This window comes from Delphinus delphis, chromosome 7 (assembly GCF_949987515.2).
Source record: "Delphinus delphis chromosome 7, mDelDel1.2, whole genome shotgun sequence".
NCBI lineage: Eukaryota > Metazoa > Chordata > Mammalia > Artiodactyla > Delphinidae > Delphinus > Delphinus delphis.
This window is the reverse complement of record NC_082689.1, coordinates 59,645,005-59,658,657: the sequence shown is the minus strand read 5'-3', so window position 1 is coordinate 59,658,657 and position 13,653 is coordinate 59,645,005. Positions and strand designations below refer to the sequence as shown.

General features: G+C 38.7%; 1 protein-coding gene across 2 annotated transcripts in view; it reads left to right on the top strand.

The window, feature by feature from the left end:
* RAPGEF4 (Rap guanine nucleotide exchange factor 4) overlaps positions 1-13,653 on the top strand; it is a 317,882-nt gene that overhangs the window by 271,110 nt on the left and 33,119 nt on the right. For both annotated transcript variants that reach the window (XM_060016578.1, XM_060016577.1), the window contains 2 exons: positions 10,955-11,105; positions 12,842-12,930. In XM_060016578.1, coding sequence (XP_059872561.1) covers positions 10,955-11,105; positions 12,842-12,930 — 240 coding nt within the window. The remainder of the gene's footprint in view (positions 1-10,954; positions 11,106-12,841; positions 12,931-13,653) is intronic.

The window sequence follows — 13,653 nt, the reverse complement described above, 5'->3', positions numbered from 1 at the left end:
TATTTCTTTAAAAGCTTATCTTTTAATTAGAGTTTAAGAACATTTCTTGGTAATGTATTGCATGCATGGTACATGTTCATCTGTGCTTCAGTTGGCTAAAAACCGAAGTGGGCCTAATTTGTTAAAACCAAATAAATAGTGTCCAATAGAACTTTTTGCAGTGATGGAAGTATTCTATATCTGTGCTAGTCCAGTAGCCACTAGCCTTGAAATTGGCCACTATGACTGAGGAACTGAATTGTTCATTTTATTTAATTTCTATTAATTTAAATGTAAATAGCCAGATGTGGCTAGTGGCTGCCATATTGGACAGCTTAAGTCCAGTCCTTAGATACTGGGAGTAAAACAAGAATTACTGTCCTCTAATGCCTCGAGAAAGCATGCCAGGGAGGCCAGAAACTTATCCTGCTGCAGGCAAACGAATGGAAAGGGCTCTATCCTTGAAAGTCACATATGTGTAAGTGTGTTTATATCATGCTAAAGACTCAAGCTTTAGTCCCTTTGCCTCCAGGGCGATGTTATATAGGCTTCTTATATAAGCTCCTTTTTTTGGTCATAAGTAACGTAAACCAACTGTGAGTGACTTCAGGAATAAAGGAATTCATCAGAGGGATGGGGTAACTCAGAGAACTGAAGGAATCCTTAAAGAGTCCAGACCTTAGAAGGGAACCTCAGGGGTAGCAACTAAGGAACAGCTTTTAGAGTAAATCTACTCCAAACATCCTGGGCCCTCACCTCCTTCCCACATGCCTGGGAGTAGCTTGAGTCACTGCTGATATATTGGTCAAAGAAAGGCAAAGCACTTTACTGGACAGTTTTATAGAGACTGCCTGTAAAGAAAAACAGAGGAAGTGGAGAAATAGACAATGAACAGTCAAAAAAAACAAAAACAAACACATATAAACTGCTTAGCACCATGTCCTCAGGTGACAGGGAGATAGAATGTAACACGGAGCAAGTGGGCTAATACCCATGTTGTTACGGGATTTAGGGATAGGAAAATATAATACTTAACCACGTTCCATTAAAGCACTTATGCTGAGTGAGTTGATTTGGCTGAGTGTTTTTAAGTACTTAATATGTGTGCCTTTTCACAGCAGCTCTACGAAGAAGTCAGTGTTTTCACTGCTCTTTTTCCAAATCAATAAACTAGGATAATGAAAAATTATGATTTGCTCAGAGAAAGGTAATTACTAGTACAGAAAAGATTTGAGCCCCGAGCCACTGGTGGCTCTCTCTGTCCTTAATCCGCATTGTGTGTCTCCTCCAATTTTGCTTTTAGCACAGAAGAAGATGGTAAAACTCTGTTTAACATTAATATTTCAGACCTTTTATGTGCTAATGAGAGAGACTCTCTATTCATTAGATATGCTTGGAACATGATTTGGCCTGATGAGTACAAGTGCTTTATAATGAGTTTTTAAAATTATGTTTGTTCAATTTCTGTACTTTTCATCTCTAGTTTCTTTAATCTTTTTAAAATCTGTACTTAGAATTCAGTTCAATTTTCCATTAGTCTTTAAAAAGAAAATTAAAACCCCCTATAAACCTACCAGGTGTTACTATGGTTAACATTTTGGTATGTAGCCTTCCAGTCTTTTTTCTATACATATAGATATATGCTTTGAAATATAAGAATGGGGTCATACGTTAAATAACTGTGTATGGTTTGCTACTAAACAAACAGAGCCATTTCTCTCCCATTAATTTTTTTCACACCATTTTTCTAAATACAGATAGCTTTGTCATCCTTAAAAATAGAACATTCTCATTGTAAAAAATTCAATTTACAGAAAAAGAATAAAATTCACCTGGTATCTCACCATTGTAGTATGAAAAAGTTTTCAGAAATTATATACATGTATAATTTTATATAAGTGAGATCATGTTGTATATAGTTTTTAAAAATATGGTTTTCTTCACTTAGTATGTTGTGGATATCTTTTCAAATCAGTATATACAAATAAAACTACATCATTTTTTCCAGATAATTCCACAAACACTGAACACTTACAATGTTATACTGTGCTGGGCAACAAGGTGACGAGGATGCATGAGAATAACATGTTATCATTTTTATTGATTCACAATATTATATGGTAGATATGTCATAATTAATTTTCTTAGCCTCTTCCTATCGAATATTTAGATTATCTCCACATTTTTTCCTATAACAAACACAGTGGGATGAATCAGCATCCTTCCAGCTAAACCTTTGCCCACATATATTCCTTACTTTAAGTTTCTAAATGTAAGCAAAGAATACGGAATATTTTAACGCTTTTGATGTTTATTGCTGTCCTATTGTTGTAATTTTGTGTTTTATGGTTAAACTCTGCCTTCTTTTTGTCTGTACAAATGCAGGCAGGCCTTCAATTAAGTGATCACAGCTGAGTTAATATTATTTTGAATTTTAATAAACGTATCTTTGATTCAGAGCATTTTCACATCATTTACTTTATCTTTCCAACACCAGCCCCCACATGTGAGGCAAAAAAGGCACCGGTATGATATTTATTTACATTTTACAAGGCGCTCGGAAGCCAAATAACCACCTAAGATTCCTCATGTACTAACAGATGTTTGGAGGAACTCCGTGTAGCATTAATGTAATTCCAGTTGCAATGGACATTGTATTTGAGTCCCCACCATCAGTGCCATGTCAGGTGGTCAGTCTAGCTGGTCATGGTAATTGGCTGCCTTTGACCGTGATTGGCTCTCACATTGCAGGCCCAATGTAGACAGGGCCAGTGAGATTCAAAGAGAGGCTTCCTGGGGCTTCTGAGTAAAAAGCAGTTAAGAGAACAGGAACAAAACAGAAACGGACTCACAGACTTTGAGAACAAACTCATGGTCACCAAAGGGGGCGGCGACAAATTAGGAGTATGGGATCAACAGATATAAACTACTATACATAAAATAGATAAGCAATAAGGATTTACTATATGGCACAGGGAATTATAGTCAGTATCTTGTAACAACATATAATGGAATACAATCAGAAAAAAATAACTGAATCACTATGCTGTACACCTGAAACAAACACAATATAGTAAATCGACTATACTTTAATAAAAAAGAAAGAACAGGCAGCCTGTTGCCCCAATTGCCTGTGGCAGCCGTCCTACAACCATTAGGGGAATAAGCCCTATGACAAAGCTGAGATGAGTTGAGCGTCAGGGAAAAAATGAAGTCTATGATGACATCATTACACTTGGACCAATCCTGAAGCTTACCCTACCGATAGAGTCTCTGTTATGTCAACAAATACAATACTATCTGTTCTAAACAATAATCTTAAGTGATAAATGGTTTATATTTAAATTTATTTTAAGTTTTTAAATTAAATTTAAGTGATAAATGGTTTATATTTAAATTTATAAAATTTTAATTTTATAATATATATAATATATATATTATATATATAATATAAATTATAAATTTATAAAAATTTAAATACAGCAATAATTTTGGTCAAATATTTTCTCTTAGTATCCTAATTTCCAAATATCCTAATATATATATATAATATATATAATATATATATAATATATATAATATAAATTATAAATTTATAAAAATTTAAATACAGCAATAATTTTGGTCAAATATTGTCTCTTAGTATCCTAATTTCTTTTGTCTTAGTATTGAACATGAATTTTATGCTTTTGGCGTGAAAATAATTTTAGTTTCTTGAATTAAAAAGAAAATATGGAATACAGATTTGCCACTAAGTTTTAGCTAAAACTGCCTTCGCATGTATTACGTCTCTTATACAGAAACAAAGTAAACACAATAGCTTTCCTTACTGAAAAGGCAGTCTCCATCCTTTATTTCTCTGTGAAAATGACCGGGGGGTATTCTCTTTATAAGTTGACTTGGGTTCTCTAAGAGGACCAATTACCGAAATTTGTAAATCAAGATTTACAAAAGAGCGTCAGATTCTTAAAGCCATGTTTTTAGGAATATTCTTGGCATTTCTAAGGAAGATTGTCAGCTTAAATTTTGTTGAAGCCAAATTTTACCATTTTAGTCCTTTACTTGGTTCCAAAAAGTGTTGGATCCATGTGGCACTGTAAGAACAATTTATCTCTGCAGATATGCAATTTCAGTTTATTTCCAATAAGGAAGGCTTGGTTTGATGATGATATGAACATGGTATCCTCTTTCAAAGAAAATGGCTGTATTATCAGATATTCTACAAAGTATTTTATATACATTTTCTCAGCCTCATGTCAACACCGTGAGATGTGTACTCTTTTTGCATTAAGGAAGTGAGACTAAGCAGATAAATAATTTGCCCCAAGTTACGTAGCTAGTAAGGGTTGGAACAATATTTGAACCCAAGCAATTGTTCCATTAGGCCAAGTCCTAACTGCTCTGCTATGAGTACAAACCCCTGACTAAAACTAAAAAGAATAGCCAAGAACTAAAGGCTTCTAGAAATGCAGAGAAGTCTGAAAATCAGTGAGGAAAAAAAATACTCTGAGCAAGAAAATGGGAGGCAGAAAGAGCTCATGTGAGCTCCAAATTAATAGATAAGCAATAAGGATTGGTTACACACGATAGGCGATAAGGAAGGTGCACACAAACACAGGAGCAGCTGTGTTGGTAGGAACAGCATCACAGTGTTAAACTCAGAAATGCCTGGTCTTATGAAAAATTCCAAAGCCATCCATTTAAAGATTTTGTATTATTTCCAGAGGTGGATCAGCGATAATGATGATCGATAACCTTTAACTGAGTACCTAATATGTCTCCGATGCCATTCTACATGGTTTACCAGTATTGCCTCATCTCCTTCTTAACAGCAATCCTATGAAGTTTTCTGATGATGGAGAGACTGAGGCTCTAAATGGTCAGGTAACTGACCAGGGGTTTCACAGTTGATAAGTGGGGAAGCCAAGAGATGAACCCAGATGGTCTAGTTCCAGAACTTGCATTCCCAAGCACATGCTGCAACAAGGAAGGAGTAGACTTGGTGCTCAGGATGTGGGGAGGCTCCACAAAGTCAAGCAGGGTAGTAAAGAGGCCCATACTACAGTAGGAAAAGCAAGAGCTCTGCAGTCAAAAGACCCGTGTTTAAGACCTGCGTCTTGAAACCTATATTACTTGGCCATTATCCTTAACCTCTATAATAGGGGTAATTATACCTGCCCTACCCACCTCACCAGGTTTTTGCGAAGATCAAATAAGGCTGTGTGTGGGAAATACATTATAAACCTTAAAGCCCTGTGTAAATATTGCCCCCTATAAATAAATAACTGTACCATCATGAGAGGAATGTGGCATAAGATAATGTGCAAAAGCTTTGTCTAGTCAGTGGGCAGATGACCCCCAAAGTTTGTTTTCAGCTTCAAGCAGAGATCTTGTATGCAAAGCAGGGTTTTAAAAAACAACAACATTGAAGAGTATCAGTTTGAATGTTGATAAGTGTTTTATAAATAGCTGCATAATTAGCATGTACTTACTGCAAAAAATATACATAATATTTTATTCCCTGTTGTAGGCTGTAATGAATCTGCTGCCTCTACATCCTAGGAGGTTTTCACTTACTTTCCCCATGATAATTTTAATACATGGAACCATTATTAGCTGAATTAAGAATAAGTAAATGAGCAGTAAAAAAAATACAGAAAAATTACAGGTGCCTGTGGTGAGTAAGATAATAACTAGGTAAAAATATATGAAATAATTACAGTGTTTGAACGGCAGAGCCGGCATGAGGAAAATGCCTCAGTGGAATATTAAACCTGCTGTTGGCAGGGTAGAAAGACTCTGTGGCCTTCACCTCTTCTGATTCTCAGCCCTAATACCTCACTGAAAACAGATCCAATTTGTCTTCATCCATGTTTATATGTCAAAGGGGCTGGTCCAGTTCAATAAAGATTTAGCCATTCTGAAAGCCTGTGGTCCTATAAACTAAATACCCAATAACTAAAAGGTTCTGTTTAAAAGATGTACCAGATTTTGGTATTTACTGTAGACTTAGTCAACCTGGTAACACTGAATATGAACTTATTTAGAATGTATCTATGATCTGCATTTGATATCTCGACAAAATGGAATTTCAGGTAATTTAGATAAAGAGTTTTAAAGAGCTGTGATATTTTGGGGGAAAAACAGTTTAAAGAATATTCTATTATATGTAGCACTCCAAACAGTGTCACTGAATAGTTTAAGGTGAACATTTGAGGCTTTTTATGTTTACATGCCCAGTCCTTGATTAGGAAATGTAGAGATTCACATTGAATTTATGACATGGTTCCTGCAGTTAAGGATTCTTTTTTTTGAATTTGTTTTCTTTTTTTATTGAAGTATAGTTAATTTATAATGTTGTGTTAGTTTCAAGTGTACAGCAAAGTGATTCAGTTATAGATATATATGTTCTTTTTCAGATCCTTTTCCATTATAGGTTATTACAAGATACTGAGTATAGTTCCCTGTGCTATACAGTAGGTCCTTGTTGATTATCTGTTTTATACATTGTAGTGTGTATATGTTAATCCCAAACTCCTAATTTATCTCTCCCCCTGCCCCCCACCATCCCCTGTGGTAGCCATAAGTTTGTTTTCTATGTCTGTGGGTATATTTCTGTTTTGTATAGAAGGACATTTGTATCTTTTTATTAGATTACACATACAAGTGATATCATATGATATTTGTCTTTCTCTGCCTGACTTCATTTTAATACGATAATCTCGAGGTCCATCTATGTTGCTGAAGGATTCTTATGTAATGCTCTTGGATGGTGAAAAGTCGTATTCCCATAATGAGAAACCTCAAATTAGGATTTGAATCATCAGTAGTTTAAGAATGTCTGGTCTGATTAGGAGTGGAGAGCCACTGCTTTCTAAACCAACAGACGTTGGACAAGAGAACTGGTTGAATATATATAGCAGAGAGGGTCTAGTTCAGACATGAGGGATCCTGCTTCGCTGACTCTCAGATGGTCAAGGCTGCGACAATTAACTCTTGGTTTTCTGTATGTGCTTTGTCTTCTTTGAGGGCTTTTGAGGATCAGTTCTACATCTCACATGGATTTCCCTGTTATCCAACAAACTTCTAGGTTACCTAATTCTGCTGCATAGTATATGTTTGGATAAAGAAATAATAATATTAGACAAACACAGTAACGTAAACAAGTCAACAGAGTACTGGGGCGGGAGGTAAGAGAGCTGAGTTCTAGTTGGAAGAATTCCATTGATAAATTCAGAAAAATCACTTCACCTCATTCTACCTGTTCCCTTACCTCTAAAAATGGTGGAATTGAAGGAGATAAAGCTCAGATTCTATGATTCTGTGAATCAGCTGAAATCAACTCAGTATATGACTGATGAGTTTGGCCACTTGGACTACTATGGCCTTTTCTTAATTGTGTTAAAGGTAACAATTAAGGGAATAATTCCAGATTCTCTTCCAGACTTTAAACTAGCACTTTATGAGCTACCAGAATCAAATACCAGAACCATGTTATCTTTCTGTGATTTTTTCCCATGAATTCAAGCAGCCATATTGCTTCTTACCAGAACCCAGCTGTCATGATATCACGAGTCATGACCTTATTCTATTCTATTCTATCAAGTATTTCCTGATCATATGACAAACTCATTAGATTATTATGTGTTTGATATTCTCTACTAACCTACTCTTGAAACAGCCATTAGCTAAGTATGTATTTCAGATGGTGTTCTTCGTATGTTAAAAATGTGTGTGGTATGCATTACTGATCCTTTCTAAACTGTTATTTGTGCTGGAGAAGAGTTAGATTTTGATTCCACATAGGACTTCCTCCATCAAATGGTTCATGCATTATTATCCCAGCTTTAGCCACGGAAAGTAATGGTTTCTGCAACCTTTCTGATGTGTGTGAATTCACAAATACTATATTTGAAATGTTACTCTTGTTAGCTTGCATTTTTGACATCATATTGAGACAAGGGACCTGGTGGGATGCTCTTTATTCTTTGGCTGCTTTCTGAAGGGAATATAGGTTTCTTCTCTTTCCCCTTCTTTTTTGTAGGAGTTAAATAAAATCTAAAAATCACATAAATATTCTAAAAACCTGGGGAGATTGTTATGGGAATAAATAGAAGCCCCAGCACCTCCCCTGTGACCATTTCAGGCAGATCAATTACATGTAGAGTCTTCTCTGTGTCCCCTGAGAATCTGATTCAGCAGCCTGTTGAGGACTGGAATGGTGTGATGCCTGTGGAGGGGCCGAATCCTTGAGCACGTGCCTAGATTCAGCTATGAAAATACTATGACTCCCAGCTCCACCTTAGTGAATAAACACCTGTAAGGGGAAAGGCAAGACTCTGTGAAACAAATCAGTGCTTCCTGTTGTTTTTTCCAGAGGTAAAGATTCGTAACTTTCACGAGAAAAAAGAGAAAGCCTCTTCCTACTCCCTCTGGATTCAGTCAGTTCTAGCTCCCAGGAGGCTGTGGAGCTATACATGAAGAGTGGGGGGCACTCAGCCCTTGGTTTCGGGACTGTACATGCTGAGTCAGCTCTAGGAAACTAGGAACTTCAGCAAAAAGGAAGGAACGAAGAGAAGGAGGGAAGGAGGGAGGGAGGGAGGGAGGAAGGACGGATGAGAGAGAGGGAGAAAGAGAGAGAGGAGGAGAACTCTTTCCCATTAGGATCTCTGCTTCCCAGATGCAATTACTGGTAATAACTTCATGAACCCAAGCACTAGTGTATAGTCACTATAGCCACTGCTTGGGCCATAGGGGTGGCCACAAGAGCCCTGCCTGGATTTGTAAGCCCTGCCATTTACTCACTGAACGACCTTGGGCAGATCTCCTCTCTGACCCTCGGTCTCCTCATCTGTAAATATTTACCCTTCAGGTTTGTGGAGAGCATTACACGATCATGTAAGCACTTGAGTATATTTATTATAAACTGTAGAGCCCGACCCACATTTGAAGCGTTAATCACGTTAATCCTTGCAGTCGTGTGTTTTTATTGTACACAAAAGACAGATTTCCCCAGCAGGAGAGAAGACAAGAAAAATCTGTGTCCTGACCCACAGAGACAGTGACAATTTAGTCATCCTACACTAGGGCCCTATAGATTAGCCACAGGTGTGCAGCTGGTGCCTCTGGATGCAACATACAAGCATTTGTATTGCTTCCTTGAGTCCAAGTCGGGATAACCTGGAAAGTTAGAATCATATCCACTTACTATCAACTAGATATTTCAAACCATTTCAGCCTCATACAAGTAGGAAAGAACCTCTCTCTCTCTCTCACTCTCTTACTGACTTATGAGTGAACAAGTACATATTTTTCAATCAGTCAAGAATTACTCGCTTGGTACCCACCATGTGCCTGACTGTGCTTCTAGGTACCCTAAAAGATAGTCTTAAAATGTAGTGCCCAGCGTTACAATTCTTTGGAAAGAAAAACTGGGTTATGTGTGCATCCCAGCAAGAGACCAAAGGGTTAATCAGAAAAAAATAATTTTCACAGAAAGTGATCTTTCTTCCCTTTTTTATTGTAAGCTCAAAGAGAATTGTAGCAATACAGGTTAAGCAATTTTCTTTTCTATGAATCCCGTGCTCAGTTGATGAAAGCCATTTTGCAATCCATTTACATGCAGTAAACCTTTGCTTTAAAGTTCTGTCACTTACCTTGATCATGATTACTTATAGTCCCTTTAGAAAAGGCCCTGGACTGGTTTAGCTCCCAAGCATAGCACTGCCACAAGACAGTTTTCTACAGTGCCTCTTAAATCATGGTCGTAAGCTAAGACATGCCCAGTCTTGTAGCCAGGTATGAGGCACAGGGATATTGTATAATGCAGAATAAACTAGCTGGAATTAGGAGTCTGGGATTTAAAACCAGCTCTACAATCTCACTATGTAATCTTGGCCATTCACACTCCTTTACTGTCAGCTTGCTCACTTGTAGAAAGAATGATGTTTTCATCACAAGACTATAAAGTAGGGCTTAACTGAGGTACTCTCTGTGCAAGTTACAGTGTAAGTTATAAAAAGGAAATTGTTTTATGAACGAATCGTCTATAATATGTACTATAAATCACTGAAAAAGGAACAGTATGTCTAATCTAAAATTTTTCTTGATCACATACTATATTTTCCCTACTGTAATCCACAGAAGAATGTAAACTGAGAGCAGGGACCTTCACCAGACACATACAGTAGACACTCAATCAGGTATCTGTTGTATTAATGGATAAAATTTCTATGTAAATGTCACTGTGCTAGGCATGGTACGGAATACAAGAAAAATAACGTGTTACCCCAAGCCTCAAGGAATCTGTAGTTAAGATGACTAACCACTGATGCACAAAAAGCCAATAAGAGTTAAATAATGGTTCTGAGCAAGAGAAAAAAGGATGGTATAAAAACTGTGTCTAAAAAAAGCTGTGTCTGAGTCCCTCACCGGAAGACGGATACAGCAGGAACCTTTCCTTGTCCTAACCCTGGGTGAGTTTATCTACCTGAGCCTCACTTCCTTCCCATGTGCTTTTTGTGTCAGTCACGGTTCCAGCAGGACTAGATGCCCACTCGTAAGTGTTTAACTGAAGCGCACATAATGAAGGATTGTAGAGATGTGTCCAGAATTGTGGGAGCCAACAAGAGGTGGCAAGGCGCAACAGCAGGAAGCATTACCCTAGAGTTGAAGGAGGGCAGCAGGCAGGCAGGGAATGTGATGAGAGCCGGAGCCAGGCGCAACAAGAATCCTTGTCAACACACAAGTCCAAGTGGAGCCATGCAAGTCTAATTCTTTGGGCAGCGATCAAGGCAAAGCCAGCTGGGTTTGTCTGCATCTGGTCCAGAACCCGTGTGCAGGTGAGGGTTTTCTTGAGGGCCTGAGGAAGGTTTCCAGTAGTCCAGGAGGCAGGCTTTCTGAAGCTGGGATCTGTCACCCTGTCTTTGCAAGTAGCCCAGTGAATGGCTAAATGTCTTCCTTGACTCCTTGGCACTTACCACGCACAGCCTTCACAAGGTACAGAACAGGAGAAAATGGATTATGCCCTCAACAATAAGAGGCGAGTCATCCGCCTGGTTTTGCAGTGGGCCGCCATGTATGGAGACGTCCTGCAAGAGGATGATGTGGCAATGGCTTTCCTGGAGGTACGTGGGGGTCATCCCTGCCAAGAATGCACCTTTGTCCTACAATGCAGGGACTACCCATAGGCATGGCAGCTTCCCTGGAGGGACTGTAATTGCAGATTCTAGATTCTGTTAACATGTTCGTTCATCAGAAAGGTACTATAAGGAAAGTAAAGAAAAGCATCATCCATTATCCTGCCCCTCTAATTCAATAACTGGAAGTAGCATTCTAATGTATTTTCATTTGGTTATTTACTCTGTTATATTTTCCGTAGTTGTAATCACATAGTACCCATCATTTTACAGGCTGCTTTTTCCACTTGATGTAAGGAGTTTTCCATGTCAGTAGAGTCTTTCTAAGAAAACTTTCTAACGGCCCTGCCACAGATATATTTATTTGTTCCCATATTATTGTATATTTACATCATTTCCATTTTTACCTTCCTAGGATAACAGCGTAGTGAACACTTTTGTGCCAATAGGTCTATCCTTGGTTATATTCCTAGCAGTGGGATTACTAGATCAAATGGTGGATACTTTTGAGTAGAGTGAAGCAGATAACTTTACTGAGGAATTCCTGGGGCCACGAGGTAGTTCTGAAGGGAAACGATTTACTTTGTAAACACTGCTTTAAGCTGAGCTTCCCTTTTCCTTCCCATGGCTCCAGCCCAAGTCACAGCATTGACCTGGGCATTTAATCCTTGATGACTCATTCTGTCCTCCGAATCTGAGATGGGGACCTTACTCCTGTGCAGGCAAAAGGCAATGTGGCTTCTGTTTCAAACCTTATCAGTCTGTCTGTTCAAGAATGAATTATCCAGAAGAAACGTCCCCAGTCTCTCCTTTTTACTCACGTCATCTGGCAGGCAGAGAAGTGAGTCTGGGAGGAAAGGTGGACGATGAGAGTCCCTCACGGCTGTGGGATAAAGGATTTTGAAAATGTAGAGGAATAATAGTAGCTTGGGTCATTGGGTCATGGCCCCTACCCATTGCATCGAGTAAAGGACCACTTTACAGATGAGCCAAAGTGGTGTGACGCTGCCACTGCCACAGCTCTCAGCTCCTGCTGGGGAGGCCACTGCTCCTGCGCAAAGCAGGGCACGGCGGCTGCTGCACAGTGGGCGGGGCCATTCCCAGGACGTCAGTGAAGAGTCCTGAGCTGGTGACGTAAACTCAGCAGAATTTCAGTTCAGTGCTGAAAACCACGACTGTACTTTTACCACCAACAGTTAACCGCGACCAGTGGTAAATATTAAACAACAAATACTAACATAATATTCAAAATAAATATTAAAATTTCCCTGAAGAAACATTGAGGTGAAAACAGTGCTCTTAAAGGATAGACTATAAAATAACCCATTCCAGAACATTGCATTGCATTGCCTTTGGTATAAATATCATATAAACAATTCATTTGCAATGCAATTTTTTTGTAACTTTTTTATTGTGGTAGAATATATCAAACATAAAATTTGCTGTTTTAATCTTTCTTAAGCATACAATTCAGTGGCATTCATTACATTCGCAATGTAACGCAAACATCACCACCATCAGTTTCCAAAATTTTTTCTCACTTGCAATTGTGAATTTAGGCATGCCGTAACGTTCTCTTTTACTTTTTTGTCCCCAGTCCATGAAACCATGGTCTGGAGATGCTAGTGAGGCAGATGACATAGGGACACGTCTTTGTTGCTCTTTACAGAATTACGTACCTTTTGCAGTTCCTGTTAAAAGCCTGTGACCTTTGCCAATTACAGGAGTTTTATGTGTCTGTATCAGATGATGCCCGGATGATTGCTGCCCTCAAGGAGCAACTGCCCGAGTTGGAGAAGATTGTCAAGCAAATGTAAGGAAGGGCTTGGCTTTGGGGTGTGCTTTCATCAAGTAAGTGCCTGCTGCCTCTGAATCACATCATCTTCCAGGAGGTCCTTTGCCCACCTCCCAAAAGGTGAAAGATGCTTTGTCAACAACCACACACTATTCTGATTTGAGCAATCTGAGCGTCGGGTGAAGAGGTGCAGTCAGGCCAGATTAACAAAAGGACAGAGATTCCGCGTAGCTGCCTTCTGTGCCAGATGGCCGCCAGGAGAGAGCCTGGGGAGCCAGAGATCCTCTCTGAGCGTCTGACTCAATAAACTCGGGTCCCTTTGGTTCAAGGCAGTGAATCCAGTAATAAAGTGGTCAGTGGCATCTAAAGAAAGTTTGAGGAGAATTACTTATATGGTAAATTCACTTCGGGCTGCCAGTGCGGTCGGTGGTGAATATTTGTGTCCTCTCAGTGGCAACACAGAAGGTTTTCATATGCTGTTCTTTGAGCCGTTGATTAAATACTGGCTACTAAATAGACTTTGAGATTGAGAAATTCTGGCTTTTATCATCAGTTCGACAAGGGATCTGTCTGTGACAAGAGCTGATCTCTTAGCTGTCTCCTCTGGGCCTTGGCCTCTCAGTATTAAAATAAGGAGGCTCGTGTTGCCTCCTGAAGGGATGCTGTGGTTTCATTTTCTAATGTAAGATTAAAGTTATATACAAATGAAGCAATTTAAAATAATAGTACCAACAGTATTAA